General features: G+C 42.2%; 1 protein-coding gene across 3 annotated transcripts in view; it reads right to left on the reverse strand.

The window, feature by feature from the left end:
• Positions 1–344: 344 nt before the first annotated feature.
• TOGARAM2 (TOG array regulator of axonemal microtubules 2) overlaps positions 345–16,826 on the reverse strand; it is a 46,467-nt gene continuing 29,985 nt past the window's right edge. For all 3 annotated transcript variants that reach the window (XM_052682107.1, XM_052682101.1, XM_052682114.1), the window contains 9 exons: positions 16,719–16,824; positions 14,780–15,015; positions 13,464–13,622; positions 12,375–12,492; positions 11,396–11,496; positions 9,870–10,068; positions 8,641–8,857; positions 3,524–3,610; positions 345–1,224 (listed from right to left, as the gene is read on the reverse strand). In XM_052682107.1, coding sequence (XP_052538067.1) covers positions 968–1,224; positions 3,524–3,610; positions 8,641–8,857; positions 9,870–10,068; positions 11,396–11,496; positions 12,375–12,492; positions 13,464–13,622; positions 14,780–15,015; positions 16,719–16,824 — 1,480 coding nt within the window. In that variant the 3' untranslated portion in view covers positions 345–967. The remainder of the gene's footprint in view (positions 1,225–3,523; positions 3,611–8,640; positions 8,858–9,869; positions 10,069–11,395; positions 11,497–12,374; positions 12,493–13,463; positions 13,623–14,779; positions 15,016–16,718; positions 16,825–16,826) is intronic.

Raw genomic sequence — 16,826 nt, forward strand, 5'->3', positions numbered from 1 at the left:
CATTGTGTCTTATACCATTCGTTTTCAATTTTTTCTTCTCTCCAAAACTTCCATTTTAGTTTCTTTCACAATTCTGCCAGCAGATGAGCATAGATCAAGCTGTTCTATTTTCTTATCTGAGTAAGCATCAGCATCTGCTGCCTTCAGCCTGTCCTCTTTTCTTTCATGATTTCTCCCCTTTGAACTTCCAAACCTCTGTGTGGGGAAGAACTGGCACTTACCTCCTCTCCTGAATCTCAGATCAAGAAGTGCTTATTCATCCATAAATAAGGCAAACACTGAATTTCTTAAAGGACAGGTCCTTTTTCTTTTTTATCTGTCTTTTTAAATGTTAAGAAAATGTATATGTTAAACTAAAATTAGGCTTTATTTGTTCCACAGTGCCGATCACAGCTTATAACACAAAATCTGGAGTGAGGTATCCTCAGCCCATTGCTGCCCCAGGATCTCTGTGCATCAGCTTGTTACATGAGGAAGGAAAGGGGACTATAGACAAGATACACCCCTTGGAATAGGAGGGGAATTTCAGCAAAGGCAAGGGCATTTCTCCTGTTCTGGTACCAAAGAGCTTGACCTGTGCATCTGCTATTGCACTGACAGCAAGCTATCTAATTCTGCAGCTCATATGCTTACAAAACCCATCTCTTACACTGTAAGTAAATATATATGCACATCTCTCACTGTCCAAGTATGTATATAAATATATTATTTCCTTTTTACAGTTACAAGTTGCATTTACACATGGGTTTTTATTTTTTTTTTTCATGTCTATGTAAGTTCTGCAGGAAAGAGGAGCTCAAGAAATAAAAGCTTTGAAAAATATTTCCTTTTTTTAAAAAATAGCCTACATCAAAATAGACTATATACGTCTGTAGCTAAACTCTGTAGGATAAATCTGGTGCTTCAGAATCGGAGTAAAACCAATGCCAGGGTCTCTGCCAGCTGCATGGAGGACACCAAGCCTTCTTCACTGACCATCCAGGTCCAAAACATGCCAGAGGTGTTTTGTCACGTGCGGAGGCTGGCTGGCAGCATGCTCCTTGAGGCTGGAGCCCATCTCTTGGTGGAGGCTCTTGGCAAGCTTGGTGACCGCAGCCCTGACATTGCTGCTTCGCCCGGGCAGGACACCGTTTCCAATCATGTTGCCCAGGAAGAACCAGAGCACAGGCAGGACATAGCGCTCGACCACGTGGGCTTTCCGGGGATAAACGGATGCCACAAGCACTGCCAGGCAAGAGAGACAAATTTCTTAACAACCTCAGTGCAAGCAAGTACCTGTAGTTTTGGTTCTTTGAAGGGTTTTCCTGTCAATGCCAACAAGTGAACTCAGTGATCCCCAAACAGGCTGACCGCATATTGAAATTAATGGATTAACTAAGAGACGTGGTTTAGTGGGGAAACATTGGTAGTAGGTGGATGGTTGGACCAGATAATCTTGGAGTCCTCTTTCAATCTTGGTGATTCTATGATCCTATGACTGCTAAGGACCATAATTTCTCCAGATCGGAGGCTCTGTGTCCAAGATAGACTTACTTGGCAAAGTGCATCATACACCTTTGGTAATTTATTTCACAACTTCTATGTTACCAATGACAAAAGTGACAAATCTGTTTATTTCCGTGAAGAAGTTATCTAAACTAACTGAAGTAGATTTTGAAATGCAGCTTAGAGAAGTAATAGAAAGCTTTCTAATAAAGAGAACAATTTTTCTTTTGTGACCTTTGATGAAAAATGCCACAAGTCTAATCTGGCAGTGCCCTTTTTTCTGTGGCACACAGCAAATGGCAGTACTATACCACATTTCAGAACTTCAGCCCACAAAAGACGCATGAAGCTTGACAGTCATATTAGAAACATCAGTGACTAACTGATATCTTTGGCTGAAAGGTCTGATTTGAGCTTTTTCCCCTCATACTTGGTGGCCCCTAATGAGCAACTGTTTCCAACTTCAGAACACCCAAGGTAATAACCCAGATCCCACTGCCACAGCATTTCAGCATCTGAAAACTTCGATAGCATTTATCCAGGCAGTGCTCCCTAAAAGAGGGAAATGAAGACAGAAACTTTTACTTAATCTTCCATCAAAAAAACAAGCTCTGCAGCTCTGAAATCTGTTCCCAGGCCTTTACCCAAACTGAACTGTATTAAATACAAACAAAAATTTACTACAGACAGACTCATTGCATGGCAGATTTTGCTGAGATATCAAAATCTGAAGTGGCCAGGAGACAGAGCTCTTATTTTCTGCTCAGTGGAAATGTTACGCAGTAACCATTCATTACTCTGCAGGGAAAGGACGCTGGTTTTCTGTATGCTGGTAACCCAGCTTCAGTCATTAACATTTAAACAGCTGCTGCAAGAACCTAAGAACAGTTCTGGAAAGCAGAACAAGGTTATTATACCTATTTTTAAATGGAAGTTGATTTGAGCTTAAGTGCTTATTAAGCACAGCAGTTGCTATGGACTTCCATAGGAGAAAGAGTTGCCTGTTCCCTCTAAATCCCAGAGAGAACATCTGCCCTCTCTAGAATAATTCCAATTTATGTTCAAATGTTTTCTTTCAAAAAGAGATTAAAACAACTGTAAAATTAAATTACATGTTTATGGCGATTTACTTTATTCAAATGATCTTTAAAGGCACTTTTACATTTGCTGTGGCTAAACATGTCATTCTGAGATTCATAATGAAGAAGCAAAGCATATTAAATCTTGGATTAAAAGATGCTGGCATAATTAGCAGTGGATTTAGCCCTAATTAAAGCAAGGTTATAAATAGCCTCCACTAGCTTTTACTGAGGTTGTCATTTCTTTCACTCCTTGGCTGTTGCCACTCACAGTAAGCTACTATTATAAACCAATTATCAGCTGCATTTTTAGCATGTAGGACACCACTGATACAGAAATAGGCTGTTTGCACACCCTGTAATGGTTGAAGCACCATATCGGGTCTGCAGCACAGGCAGGGAGCCTCTGTGAGTTGAGCTTTGCTGCCCATTTCTGTGCCAAACCCTGCCCTGCACATTCATCTTGCCTGTAAGATGTCAACTATAATGCCTGGGCTGTGCAGGATGCAGCCTCCAGCATTTCCAACAGCAAGACAAGAGTCCTGTGCTGACAAATCAAACCAATCCTCAGAAATATCAGTTGCCACGCATTTTTCTATAGAATTGTCATTTGCTTCAGAAAAGGGTGCTCCCAGAGTCTTCCCTGACCTTTCCTGCACTGTCCTAAGATGAGAGGAGCAGGACAGGGTATTTTTAGCTCCTCTCATTCTCAGAAGCACGTCCTGAGATGCCCCAGTGAGAGCTCAGCACCCCAATCTCACACTGCACACCATGACAGCACGCAGGCAAACCATGCCAGACATGACTTCTATGTGTATTTTGCAGGGAAGACAAGCCAGGGCCTTAAGGTGTTTGATGAGCTACTGAACTGAATATTCAAAGGAATTCCCACTCAATATTTGCCATTTCCCAGGAAAATGCATGGCTTAAAAGCAGAGGTTGGCTGAAGCAGGCAGTACCTGAGAGCTGCTCCGTGACGTCCTGCATGGCTCGGCCGCTGAGGAAACGCACTCGGTGAGCCAACGCTTGCAGCAGTAATGCATTGTCTGAAAGAGAAATGTTAATTTCTGCTCAGTAGAACAGGTCATTAGAAGGGGTGGGGAAGGAAGGCAGAGGTAATGGCATTCTGTAAATAAAATATATTTCTGCCAGTTTCTGCGTTTGCTCTTTCTTTGAAGTTCACTTGGGAGGACTCAAAATTCAAAACAAAGGTTTTCGTGTCACATCTGCACATATGAAGTGAAGTGCTGCACAAAGAGCAGTGTCAGACATTTCTCATCAGGGCCCTCCAAATATAAATCACACATAAGCAATACACGGGTTTTGCACGACAGAACTTTGCGAGGTGAACTTCTCCAACCTTGAGGAGAAAGGTCAGGGAAGGCTCAGGAGCCCATACATCCATTCATTCCTAATGGATAAACCAGTGTTAACACTGTAATTCACCTGTTAGGACCTACATACCAGTATCCAAGTTACTTTTATCAGAGAGAATTACCCACTCATCATCAACGCCATCTCCTCCCAGGGGCTGTTGGAACATCTCTGAAATCAGGCGTTGGCACAGAGGCCGAAAACCGATTTCCCAGTACTTGACCATCATATACGTGTACTTCTTTCCTATGCTACCTGTTATTGATATGGGGTCTTGTTTTAGTTATAAAGTGTTGTGCAGATTGGTCTGCAGTCCTCTAGTCTTACCACTTTGATAAGCTGAGTAAAGCTTCTCTCGGACAAGGAATGCTCATGGGGCAGTTTTAAATAGCACTGTACTATTAAGAGTTCCTTTTAACATGAGGTATAAAAAGAGTCCCTACTGATCTTTTGGCAAGCATACAGTAAGGAATTGATCCTGCTACTTCAATTAATTTTCTGCTTTGGTAATTACAGTCTTCTCATTCACCTTTCCTAACAGACACTTTGCTTTTTCACTCACATTCCTGCAATATTGGCAGCTGCTGTTCCTCTCCTGAGAGTAACCCTACAGCTGCTGCTTTGGAAAAAAAAAGTAGATAAAAAACCCCAAACTGAGTTCTAGAGATCTACATCAGTACAAAATGTTAATTAATTTATACTATTGGTACCTATGCAGGGTTTCATGGGAACACTTGGGATTTGGATGAGTGAGGAAGAATTGTTTATAATCACAATTCACCTTCCAATGGAAGAGCTTCAAAAGCCCTATGCCTTTCAAAACACTAAAAGCACCAGTCAATAACAAATTTACCCAAACTTTGCTTTAGCTGCCTCAAGAGACCAAAAGACTGAGTGGTGTTTAATTGCTGTTAAGAAACAACAAGACAGCAGTCAGTTCAATTCTTACTGACTTAGCTTTAACTCTCTGCATAAGATGTCAGCTAAACTGCTGGACACAGGACAGGTCCAGCACTCGCAATAAGAACAAAAGAATCTGTTTCTCCATGCTCACATTTTCACTGTGTTCAGCTCTTTGCTGTGCTGCCACTTATAGGGGAAGATTTCCCCTACCCTGTTCAACAGAGCTGATGACTGAGCACTACGGGGGCTGCTCTTCTGACCCCACACCCTGGAGTCAGGCAGCAGCACATTTCTTTCATGACAGGGGACAGATTAGGACAGATGTAGGAAAACAAGATCTATGTCTTGGTGCCAAGGCTTCATTTGCCCCATCTACAAAGTGGCTTTGTTTTGTGTGGGTTTTTTTGTTGTTGTTGTTTTTACATTTGAGCAATCAAGTCATCTTACAACCAGCTTGCATGTCTGCATGGGTCATTAAAACTGACAGATGAGGAAATCTCACCTCAAACTCAGAATCTGCAGCACATCCACACAGAGACTCAGAGCAATAGTTGGGCTCTCAGGTAGGAAACTCAATGGAGCAATGGGGCAAGACATTGCATATATTCACTCACTCTAAGCTAGAAGCATCACACAATCCTTCAGAGTTCTGTTGTTGGGTTTTTTTTGGTCATTTGCCATTTGATTTTAAATTGTAAAGGCAGAAAATTTCAAAGCATGAGGAAGATTTAGCTCAGATTTAGCTCAGGCATTTCCATCAGTAGAACCTTCGCCCAAAGTGTTGAAACTCCAAAATATATCTGACTCAGTTGCCTTTTTGAATTTGTTCTCATGCCCTTAAAAATGAACAAACGCACAAAAAATAAACCCTGCCTTACTGGCTGGAAAGTCTATGCAAAGTCTGCCTGATAAGCAACAGACATGCCTTGCTCCTGTTCTGACACCTGCCAGCACTGAAAATTCACGATGATCTCTCAAAATTGGCAAGGGGGAAAGATGACTGAAAGCCCCATTCAAAACCTTGAAGGGATCTGGTTATCGCATCCTCTATTAGGAGGATTTGGCATCTCTTCCCCAACCTTCTCCCAAACACCACAAAAAAATGGGTCAGGACCAACAGCAGGACAGGTCTCACACCCTTCTCCCCACAACCCCATATTTGGAACATAGAAAGGCAACAGGTCAGCAAACGCACTGGATCCATAGAGGCTGATGTGGAGAAAGTTGTTAATTTCCCTTTAAGGCCTGCCTCTTCAACACTAAATTTTTCAGGCGTGTTCACCCAGTGCTGCATTTTCAGAGCTGACATAAATCTGTGTGGCAAGGGAATTTACAGCAGACCTTGGCTATGTAGTTATTGGCTAGAGCGATCTTGCCCCATGCAGAACAACATTTGGAACAAGCCATCATTTACAGTTAGATTTATACCTGTTTGTTCTAAAGAAATGAGCTTGGCAAATCATGAATTCTCTTTAAAAAAAAAGAAAAAAAAAGAAAACCAAGAAGTAGAAAGTACAAGTGGAAAGTAGACAGGACCAACTAATACACAGTATGTAGAGTGTTCCGGGAAGCTGTCCTGCAGGAGCTCTAATGCACCACTAAACCTTCACATCAGTAGCAAAGCAAATCATCTGGGAACTCAAACTGGGCCCAAAGAACCTCCAAAAGTCCCTTTGTCCCTGAATTCTAGCTAAGTTATACATCAAGATTTGTTGGCACCAAAGTGGACAAACAGCACTTGAAAGAAAGCCTCTCAAGGATCCGGGGAACCACTGGTAAATGTTCAAGCTTGTCTGGGAAGTGGTGTGTAAGGACTGCACCATCAGAGCTCCTGTTCACCCAGCCCACCAGTAAGAACTGGCAGGAATCCAGGGTCTTTGATAAATAACATAAATGATATGAATGATCGACAAACTTGGCATCAGTCCTAGAAGCCAAGCACTTTATCTGGAACCTGCTTTTCTCTAGTAGATTTTAATCAGTGTAATAAACTTCTAGAGAACACTTTTATTGATGGCATCCATCTTTCTGAAACCAAACTCCTTGCATGCAGAAATACACATCAGCTCTCATCTCACATTTCAATAGAAGTCACAGCTGCAGTAAACACCAGATGAAGAGCCTCCAGGAAATGGAAACTTCATGTCACAGCTGCAGAAATGGCAGTGGTAGCATAGGTATCATCAGTGTGCTTTTAAATCTACACCAGGAGATCAAGAGAGAAACAGAAGGCTGTATTCATCTAGCCAAATTTTAAACACTGCACTAGGAAGATGTAAACACCTTCAGCAAACTACATGGATCTATGCAGGTGTCTCTCCCTGGTGGAAATGTGTGCAGGAAGAGAAGTAGTCGAAGTCAACACCTCTCCACTGGATCCTTGCAGATAGATCCTCCAGGGGATCCATCTGCCTAAAATACAATGCATAAGAATAACCTAAGAGTCAGAAAGAATATTTTCTGCAAACTTAGAACTGTTTTTGAACCATGTCCTCTGGCTGCAGCCAACCCTACCAGCCCTTCCTTCGTATGGAGCAGCAGTCACCTCTCTGTCCTTGTGCTCACTGTTGTGAATTATTAATGTCAAACAAAAAACAGAGCTGAGAGAAAAAAAAAATATTAGTGGAAATTCTCTGTCCTTCCCCATCCCTTTATTTCTGCTTTTCTGACCCTCTTCTTTTCAGGTGACTGCAAATTAAAGCAAATTGAAACCTACGGCATGAGAAGTGGGGAGCTAACCTCAGGGCTGTGTCCCATACGCTTTTATTAAGAAAAACATACTACCCACACACATATAATCAGTTTCCAGAGCAGATTGCAGTGGAATAGTTCCAAAAACAGTGATCAAAAAAAAAACACAAGGTGATCCTGGCGGGCAGCAGAACTATACACCCTGCAGCACGCTGTGTGGTTCAGGACACAGAGCAGATCAGAAGCTTACCACCTCCCTGCTGCAGCAATGCATTTTACATCTGCTGGCAGACTTGTGGCCTCTTGTCTGAGCATCCAGAATAGGGGATGATAATGGACTCCTTACCCTAGCAGAAGAGGGGAGCCAATGTATTTCTACCCTCCAGGCTGACTCTCCAGCAAGAATTTTCATCCTTCATCTGATCTCCCCTGCGATCTCTCATAACATATAATCTTATTAAATTCTAAGTCTCAATCTTCAGATTCAAAGTAACATTTTCATTTGAGCTTCACATAGCTAAACTACTGCCTAAAGACTGCAAAATGGGTGAATTCAAAGCCTTAGGTCAGCAAGAGCCAGATGAAGGCTCTGGGCCAGATGCTTGGGATAGCTGCCGATGCCTGAGCAGAGAACAAAGCCCAGCAGAGCAAAGAGCCTCCACCACCATTCCCATGACATGCTTCAAGGAAAAAGACATGTCACTTTCACCTTGATTCTCTGGACATAAACTTACCAGAATGCACGTCTTAAAAATGTAATTCAGTACAAACAAAAAACACACAGTTTCCCAGGAAGAAAGGAGAAAATGGTCATGATGTGCTAGTTGCTTCACTCATGTTCTTTTGGAAGGTGCTTAGGATAATGCCTACAACATCCTCTCTACTGAATTAATAATAACCCAGATGATAAGCAGTATCCATTCAACTGCACATCACAATAAGATATAACAGATTGGGTTAGAAAGAATTCATGCAGGACTTCATAAACATCTTGCAGCTGCTGAATATTTCTCCAGGCAACAACAGGTTATCCACAGATGGCTGTTCACTTGGCTTTAAAATATGGAGCTCACAATTAAGAACAGTCAGTGTCCCAGGTCAGCCTTACCTAGGTGAGCAATGGATGCTTCCAGTACCTTCACAGCCGCGGTGTAAATCCCTGTGTGCTTTGAGTTCAGGTTGTCAGTGACTGCTGCCACCAGAGAAACCAGCACTGGGTGTAAGGTGTCTCTGAGAATGGGTATAACTGAAGCCAGAGCTGCCAGTGACTGCTGCTTCACCTTCTTATTGGAATCCTGAAGTCTCAGGACAAAAACATCAAAAATCTGTTAAGAAAACAAACAATGCGAAAGCTGGGTTAAAATGTCCGTCTTTCTACAAGGGATTTAGAAACAAATTCCCAGCCACTTATAGACAAATGTAACACTTTCTGTCAGGTTAATGCTTGCTAGCATGAATTTACTGTCTTCCTGAGGGATACTTACTATAGACTTTCCACAACCTCAGGCTGGGTTAAAAGATTTTCAGGCAGTATTACAAGGTTTGGGTGCGGATAGGAGTTTCTCTTTGTTTTGTCTCTGTCTCAGAACCTGGGTCTGGAAGAGTGCAGGGCTCTGATGAACTCTTGAGGATCCACACCACCTCTGAGGTGAACCATCTCTCTAAACTAGACTTCTAGAGTTTAAATTGTTGTGCCATTTCTCATTCAAGCAATGTCAACCACTTTACCAGGCACCATATTCTCTGGAAAGGGGGAAAAAAACAGGAAGAAGGAAGCCATGTCTGTAGCTATTTTTATTACCTTTGCAAAAAGAAAAGAGAAGCCCTAACAAGGGTGAGAACAGTCCTTCCCAACCACGAAAGAGGTGAGAAGGGAAGTGAGTGGCCTGAACTGTGCCTTCATTAAAAAAAAAATAATTAATAATAATAATTTAAAAAAAAAAAAAAAAGACAAAGTTTACAGAAGTATCCTTATTTTTAAATCAGCACCCGCATGATACTTCTCTCCTTCATCCCAAGCCATTCTTCTGTGGAAGAATTGCCAAGCGTTCAGTGTCTAGATTTCCTTTCTTTCCACCTAACAGAGTAGGAGACAACAAAAGCTACAGCAACAGTAAACTCCATCATTGCCTCCTGAACAGCAGCAACAATGCACCTGCCAGAGAAATACATCAGACTGAAATTGCTTGCCTTGAATCTGGAGCTGAATTAAATTATTTTGAGAGGGGACTAGCCAGTCCTGAATGGCTACCATGTAGTGCAGATGAAGTTAATTTCACTGTGACAAGCTTGGGAAGGAAACTAAAGGGAAAGGAGCTACAGAGATGGACTGGTTACCTGGACAATATTTGCTGAGATGAGCTGGGGGTTGCTTTTGCAGTGATCTAGGAGGAGCATGACTCCCTCTATTCGTGTCTGAAACTCCTTTGCTGACAGGAGAATGTTAAGCTCCCTGAGTTGTTCAATCTCCTCCACAGTGCGAAGAGATGTGCGCCGAACTGTCTGACGGGGTAAGAGGAGGACATCAGAGCTGGACCTCAAATTGGAAAGTAAAAACAAAGTAAGTCCTTTTAGTAATGACATTGTCAGTTAATTGAGAGGAAAACATTTGAGGAGACTTCCTAATGAAGTTATTTCAGCTAGAAGCTGATCGGAAAAGCAGCTTTGATCTCACGACAATTGTTACAGGACGCAGCCTCTAAGTAACTTTGTCACTACTGGTTATTCAGGAAAACCAAGGCACCAGGGATAGAATTCACCTCAGTTATCTTCTGAGGTCTTCAAAGTAGTCATCTAGCATTACTCTGGAGGGAAAGATAAGCACTAATTCAAGGTTATGAGTTGTCTATATTACAAGGAAATTAGTTGTCATGGGGAAGCATCTCTATAATATGCATGGGAATCTGGATAAGTAGCTCATATGATCGGCACAGGTGAATCCCACTCAAAAGACATTAAAGGGCATATCTGAAGGGATTCAGAGAGCTGGTAACACAGATGAAAACCTCAGTCATTCAACCCACTACTGTGCTCACAGTATGGCTTTTCTAGAGGCAGATTCACAGCTTAGAAAACTCAGTGAAAACAATTCCCTTTGATCAATTTCTCCCTGGCATGAGCAGGGAAGCATCACAACCATGGTAGGGAGGTATGCGGTCATCTTGTTATCACTGAGCACAACACTATGCTCTGATGTCAGAGGAAAACAGGTAACATGTAGTTTTCTCACTGGCACGAGGAGACTAACTTCCTATCTGGATGCTAATCTGCATCATCGAGGAGATGCTGTCCATCAGAAAACTCATCGTAGGGCTAAATGACAGACAGCTACACAAAAACTCCACATTGAGTTGACTGTCTTCCAAAGCTGGTCAGAAGTTATCTTGCTGATGCTGTTTGAAAACTATTGATTGAGTTAGGTCAAACCACACGCATGGAAAGTGCCATTTTGAGATCGGCATCTTCATTCCAGACTGGGACTTTTCAGCAAAATTACCCACATTAAAAAAAAAAAAAAAAATTTTACTATGCTAAGGAGTCTTGACTGAAAACATAAGTCTGAAGTCAAACAGCAGAAACATGACCCTCTCACAGCCTCTACACCACTCTCCTAACCACTGCATTGGCTCTATCTGAGCTGCCACTGGCAGTTATCTTGTCATCTCTCAATTTGAGGAAACCTACTCCCCCTAGAGAACTTGTTTTCAGCATAGAGCAGAAGCAGACTTTTTTCATCGTAAAAAGTTCTGTGGGGCAGGAAACATACTCTGGCACAGTTCAGCTCCACCTGAAAGATTTTACTGAGGAGAGGACATGAAAAGCTTGTCACATGTTTTGTCAGATAAAACAGAAGAGTTCAGTACCCTTCATCAGAAGGCAGATTTTTTGATGTCATCAAGCCACTGTTCCTGGACTCCCTGCGGCCTTTGGCAGATGGAGGTTCAGACATACGGTCTTCTATCCCCTAAATACATATATTAAAAAAGCACTTTAATTTATCAAAGGTAAGACAGGAAATCATTTGCTTAAGCACAGATTATCACCAAGATCACACCTATGAAGAAAGGCTTAAGAACACATTTCATAATGTAGAGAGGGAAGAGGGCCAGAGATTCCTGCAGTCTCTGCTGGAGGTCTTGTCTTCACAAACCTAAGGCAGCTTGTAGGTGTTACCATGACGGGCAGCAGTAAATCATCAGTTATGAGCACAAATGGGAATAATGCAGACAAATAGGGAACACGCCTTCTCAGAGAGAACAGCAGAAAACTTTTGGACTCTCTGGAAGTTGGTCCATCATGTTAGAGAGTTGATTTGGTTCTCACTCTCCCTATTCCTGCACAAAGACGCATTCTTTTCTGGAATATAAATGGAGAGGAACAAAAGGAAAAATAGAGATGATTTTCTACTGGCTGCCAAATCCACAGAGCTTCTTCTGCAGTGCATGAAAGCAGGGCAGCATTCCCAGAACACAGACAATATCACCACTGATTGTGATAGCTTTGTGTATATTTGTTTATTTGGGAAATTTGTTGGCACTACTGCTTCCTTTATTCTGTCGGGTGGGGGCAACAGGGTGTTTATATGGGGTTTTGGTTTTAGGGATTTTCTCCTGGCTTCCTACCCTGTTTGTTGTTGATATTCAACAGACAACCTTTTATTTCTAATCACACTGATTCCTTCACTGTTTGCTGATAAACACACTAAGAAACAACAGTTCATTTCCAGAAGCAAAATGATACAGCAAAAGAAGAATGAGATAAAGGAAGTTTAAACGTGCTTAATCTCATATTGGCAATCTTAGAACTTGCATAAAGGAGATGTGTCTCCTGCCAAGCACTTACTTTCTGCTTAATTGTTGCCATAACAACTTGTAAGTCACGGGAGGGGAGAAATTGTTTCAAATGTCCATCAAATTTTGGATGACTCATCAATATATTCAGCATCTTCCGTCCATAAAACCTAAGGAAGAGAGAAATGAATAAACATTTTAGCTACAGAGTATTACTGCAATCTCCCTTGCCTTGTTCATAAACAAAAGAAAGAATTTAATAGAATGTACTGTGATTTTCAACTCATCACTTGCAGTACCTTCACAGGAAGGCAGTGTCCATTCAGCAAAGTGAGATGTTTACCTCCATCTGACACCACTGCCAATTGAAGAGAAGAGCCCTCGAGGACAGGGGGGCAACAGGAGAATATAATTTCACAGTGAAATTCTGTGATCAAAGGATCCTATGGAGCAGATCCACTTTGCTATTGTAATTTATTTCCAGTGCTTTGCTGTCATTCCACTAAACTTTCCTAGCAGAGAAGCTAGGGTAAATCAATTCACACTTACTACTTCTTATTCTGTACTATGGGTATAAACATGGGCAGTTAGTTGTGTGTTCTTGCATCTACTAATGGGAATTTAGAGTAACAGAGAAAGTAAGGGGCCTTTTCTTGTGTTTATAACCTGCTATGAAACTCCAGCTATCTGCAAGAGGAAATCAGAAGTATATTCAGCCACAGATAACATTACACTGTTGGAAATAAAAAAATGTAAATACCTTAGACGACTAAATCTGCAGAAGGGATTTAGAAAGACTGAATGCTTTGCTTAAAGAAAAAGGAAATTTTTTCTAGGACAGTCTTAACCTCACAGGGAAGAAATGCTTGGGATCCTTCTGTGATAATCAGCTAACACTGCTGATTAGTCTGAGCTCAGCTGATCTGAATAAAAAAAAATCATTCAAGTCACAGGAATTTAGCAGCAGTCCTTCTTGTTGGACAACCTCATTTTAGCCAGTGCACTTGTTTCCCAAGACATCATTATTCACATTAGGAAATAACTTTTTAAATATTTACTCCATCTTCCCCTCTTCTGCTGTTTTATCAGTCAGACACCAAACAGCTTTCCATTTTTAGGTGATAAGATGAGGCACTGTCACCTTGTATCCTGATTGCAGTCCTGAGCAAGCTTGACCAGCATGTGAACAAGAAGCTCGACGCTGTCACGTGTGCCTGACAGGAGCTTCTCAGCTCCAATCTGCTCCATCACAGTCAGCAGGTGTTCTGCCATGTACCTCCGCACCAGGACATTGCGGTGACTGGAAAAAAGGGAGCAGAGGGGAAAGGAGAGTCCAAAGGACAGGTATTGGTGCCTGTCATCGCTGGGGAAGCAGGCATGAATCCTCACTGCAATATTTGCCACCAGAAAAGGACAACGCTCTCAGACAAACACATATGTTGGCACGATACAGATACGTACAGAGAGGAGGGAGAAATTCAGTCTCTCTGGACTATCAGATAACCATTTTCTTTCCTGAAATTATTGACTGTGAGAAAGAGGAAAATAAAAGATTCTTCCTGGTGACTCACTGGAGGGCTCCCACCACAGAGAGCACTGTAGTAGGATTGGGGCTTATTCCACCCACTTCTAAATCTGCCAGCTCTTGAAAGAGCAGGAAAAGCTCTGTGGAGCATGAAGCTGCAGAATATGCAGCAGTGCAGCCAGTGTTTTTTGAAGCTTGGCAATTGTTAAGTGTTTGGATTTCCGTTTTCAAAAGTTAAGGAAAGGACAGTAGTCATTTCAGCCAAATTGTCTTTTCTAGTGTGCCTATCCAAAACTATCAGACATGGCACTAATGTTTTAAGGCAGCATCTACTTCAGATTCCTCATGGGAGTCTGCCTGTGAAGGGACTCACCATCTCAAAGCCAATCCACAGCATCAATTTGAATAGAAAGAGTAGCTCTGAGGACACGACCGTCCACTTGGCAGGAGCTGTGCTTGTTGAGCAGGCTATGCCAGACCTAGCCCATCCTCCCCTGCATGCTCCACAACCCAGCAATTAGCATCCCTGTTTCTCAAGTTAGTGGCATAATGATGATGCATGTGTTTTTTTTCCCAGAGCCTCTGTGGTTAGTATTGTGAAATAGCAAAGGACATTCACTGCTGCAATTGCCATTGTCTTTTTTCCCCACAAAGCCACGAGGCCATACCACCAACCTCCACTGGGGCTTTCGCTTCCTCATCATTCACCATATCTAGGCAGTGTTGACAGACTGTGAGAGCAAGTAGGTTACAGCAGGACAGAAGTAGATGAGCTGAGGAAGTGAGTAATTGGACACATTCAACTCTTGAGTTCACAGAAGATCCAGGATAAAGGACCCTTTCCCCCTCTTTCTGTCCTCCCTCCGTATCCCATCTGTTCCACCTAGCACACAATTTAGGTGAAGGATGTCACTAAGAGAAGAACCACATACTTGACCCCACCAGCCAGGAGAGCAGCCATTGCTCTTGCAGGAGTCACACTCCCCACCATGATCCCCAGGGATCGATCAGCTGCTTTCTGAATGAACTCGCTGGAGTCCCCTGTTTTCTGCAGCAAGGCCCGAGTGACCTCCTCTACCTCCTGGTCCATGTGTTTCTTCATGATCCTGAAGAGCTCTCCAAGAGTGCTGATTGCAAACCGAGACACCTTCGAGCGGAGGTTGTTCACCTGGGGAAGTTATGAGGGAGAAACATAAGAATCATCTTGTAAAGAAAAAAAACCCATTCCCCTGGACAGAAGTCCCAGGAAACAAGACTATTTTTTTCTCTGTGTCTGGGTGGAACAAAAGGGCAGGAGATCACAAGCACAGAAACTCAACTTACTCTAACACCAACTTCTTTTGTGTCCTCAGCCCCACTTACAATCCAATTTCAGTGAGCCTGCAGGCCTAAGAAACTTTCTTCCACACAGAATAAAGTACTCTGCTTAGCCCACACCATACACTGTTTTGATTTTAGGCCTTTCACTAAAAAAAAAATAATAATAATAAGAGCTGACAAGATAGAGGAACAGTCCTTTCCTTCAGTCCAAAAACATAACACTGACCATTTGAGCACTCACTCAGGAAATGAAGTTCATGAGTTCAGGTCTACAACAAAATTCACAAAAGGAACTTGAGTCCATCTGCTTTGCCATCTACTCGCTCTGTTGGACTCAAGGATTCTGGAAGACCACTTGCAATTATAGGTGTCGTCACCAGGCTTTTCTAACTTCCAGTGCTGCTCTGAAGTGATCCATGCTTCCAACAAACTCTCCCACAAGGGAAAGTAAGAAGGACTTAAGGAGTTGTGTGCTTCATTCAAAAGGCACTTTGGAGGACAGTCCAGCCCTTCTTTTGGCCAGACTTGATTGTACTTGTTAAGAAAAGAGACTAACGGTCTACAAGGGCTTGTGAAAGCAAAATTTGGGGCTGGAGTGAAATAAGAACTGAGCAATGTCTCTGCACGAGTGCATAGAGCAAAAAGGAAAAAAAATCTTCAGAAGCATAAAAATAACGTCAAAATCAAACAAGATAAGTTCTAAGGTCGTCTTCTCCTAACCTTGCTCTCAGTGAGAGAGTCTGAATTCTGCATACATAAAAAGTTTGAAGAGTTCAACACGAGGGATATTCAAACCTCCAATATCATCAGACACTGGATAAAAGATAAGGACTGACTTTCATGGAAAGGAGTTAAGTCTTACCATGTTCTGCAATCAAAGGAAAATTTAATATATTTGGCAGTCGTGTAGTAAAAGACAGCTTGCTTGGGCCATCAACAAATGCCAGGTTAGACATATTGTCACAAGTTTTTCTAAGAAGCTTAAGATGAGAATTCTGTTAACTTGATAATGGGACAGTAAAGCTGTGTGCCCAGCAGATCCCACAGCCAGGATGCTCCAAGCACAGAGGGCTGCAATGCAAAATATCACTAGTGCATGGAAGCAGTAGGGGTCAGTGGAAAGGACAAGTCACCAAAAAGCACACTGAAAGAAAAAAGAAGAGATCATCAGGAAACACTGGAATATATACCTATATTTAATTCCCAGAATGCTGAGGAAGACACAGAGGGAGGGAGCTGAGAGGTGAAAGGTGCAGCATTTAATTACAGCTTCGGCAGCTATTTGGGTCGTGGCAAATCACATGATGAGTTCTTCATTTGTATATTGCATTATAATGACCATCTAGCTCAAAGAGGAGAGGCAAAGATATGCCATGTACCACTATGTGTACAGACAGATGATATAGATAGGTGACATAGCTATTAGAGACATAGGATCTCAAAATAGAAACAAAGGCAGACATTGAGGTCGCATGTAAATGAGCAGGTACATAACTAATCTGTGCCCCATGAACAGTGTATGTGGGACTCGATTAAAAGCAATATTCCTACCTCTTTGGTAACTGCCAAGGTAACATCATGAAGTCTACTGAGGAGGATTTCCGAGTGGCAGATGGCCAAGCGTCTGATGCTGAAGAGTCCTTTCCCCTTCAGCTGCCT

The sequence above is a fragment of the Tympanuchus pallidicinctus genome, unplaced genomic scaffold (genome assembly GCF_026119805.1).
Source record: "Tympanuchus pallidicinctus isolate F22 unplaced genomic scaffold, pur_lepc_1.0 scaffold1, whole genome shotgun sequence".
NCBI classification, from domain to species: Eukaryota; Metazoa; Chordata; class Aves; order Galliformes; family Phasianidae; genus Tympanuchus; species Tympanuchus pallidicinctus.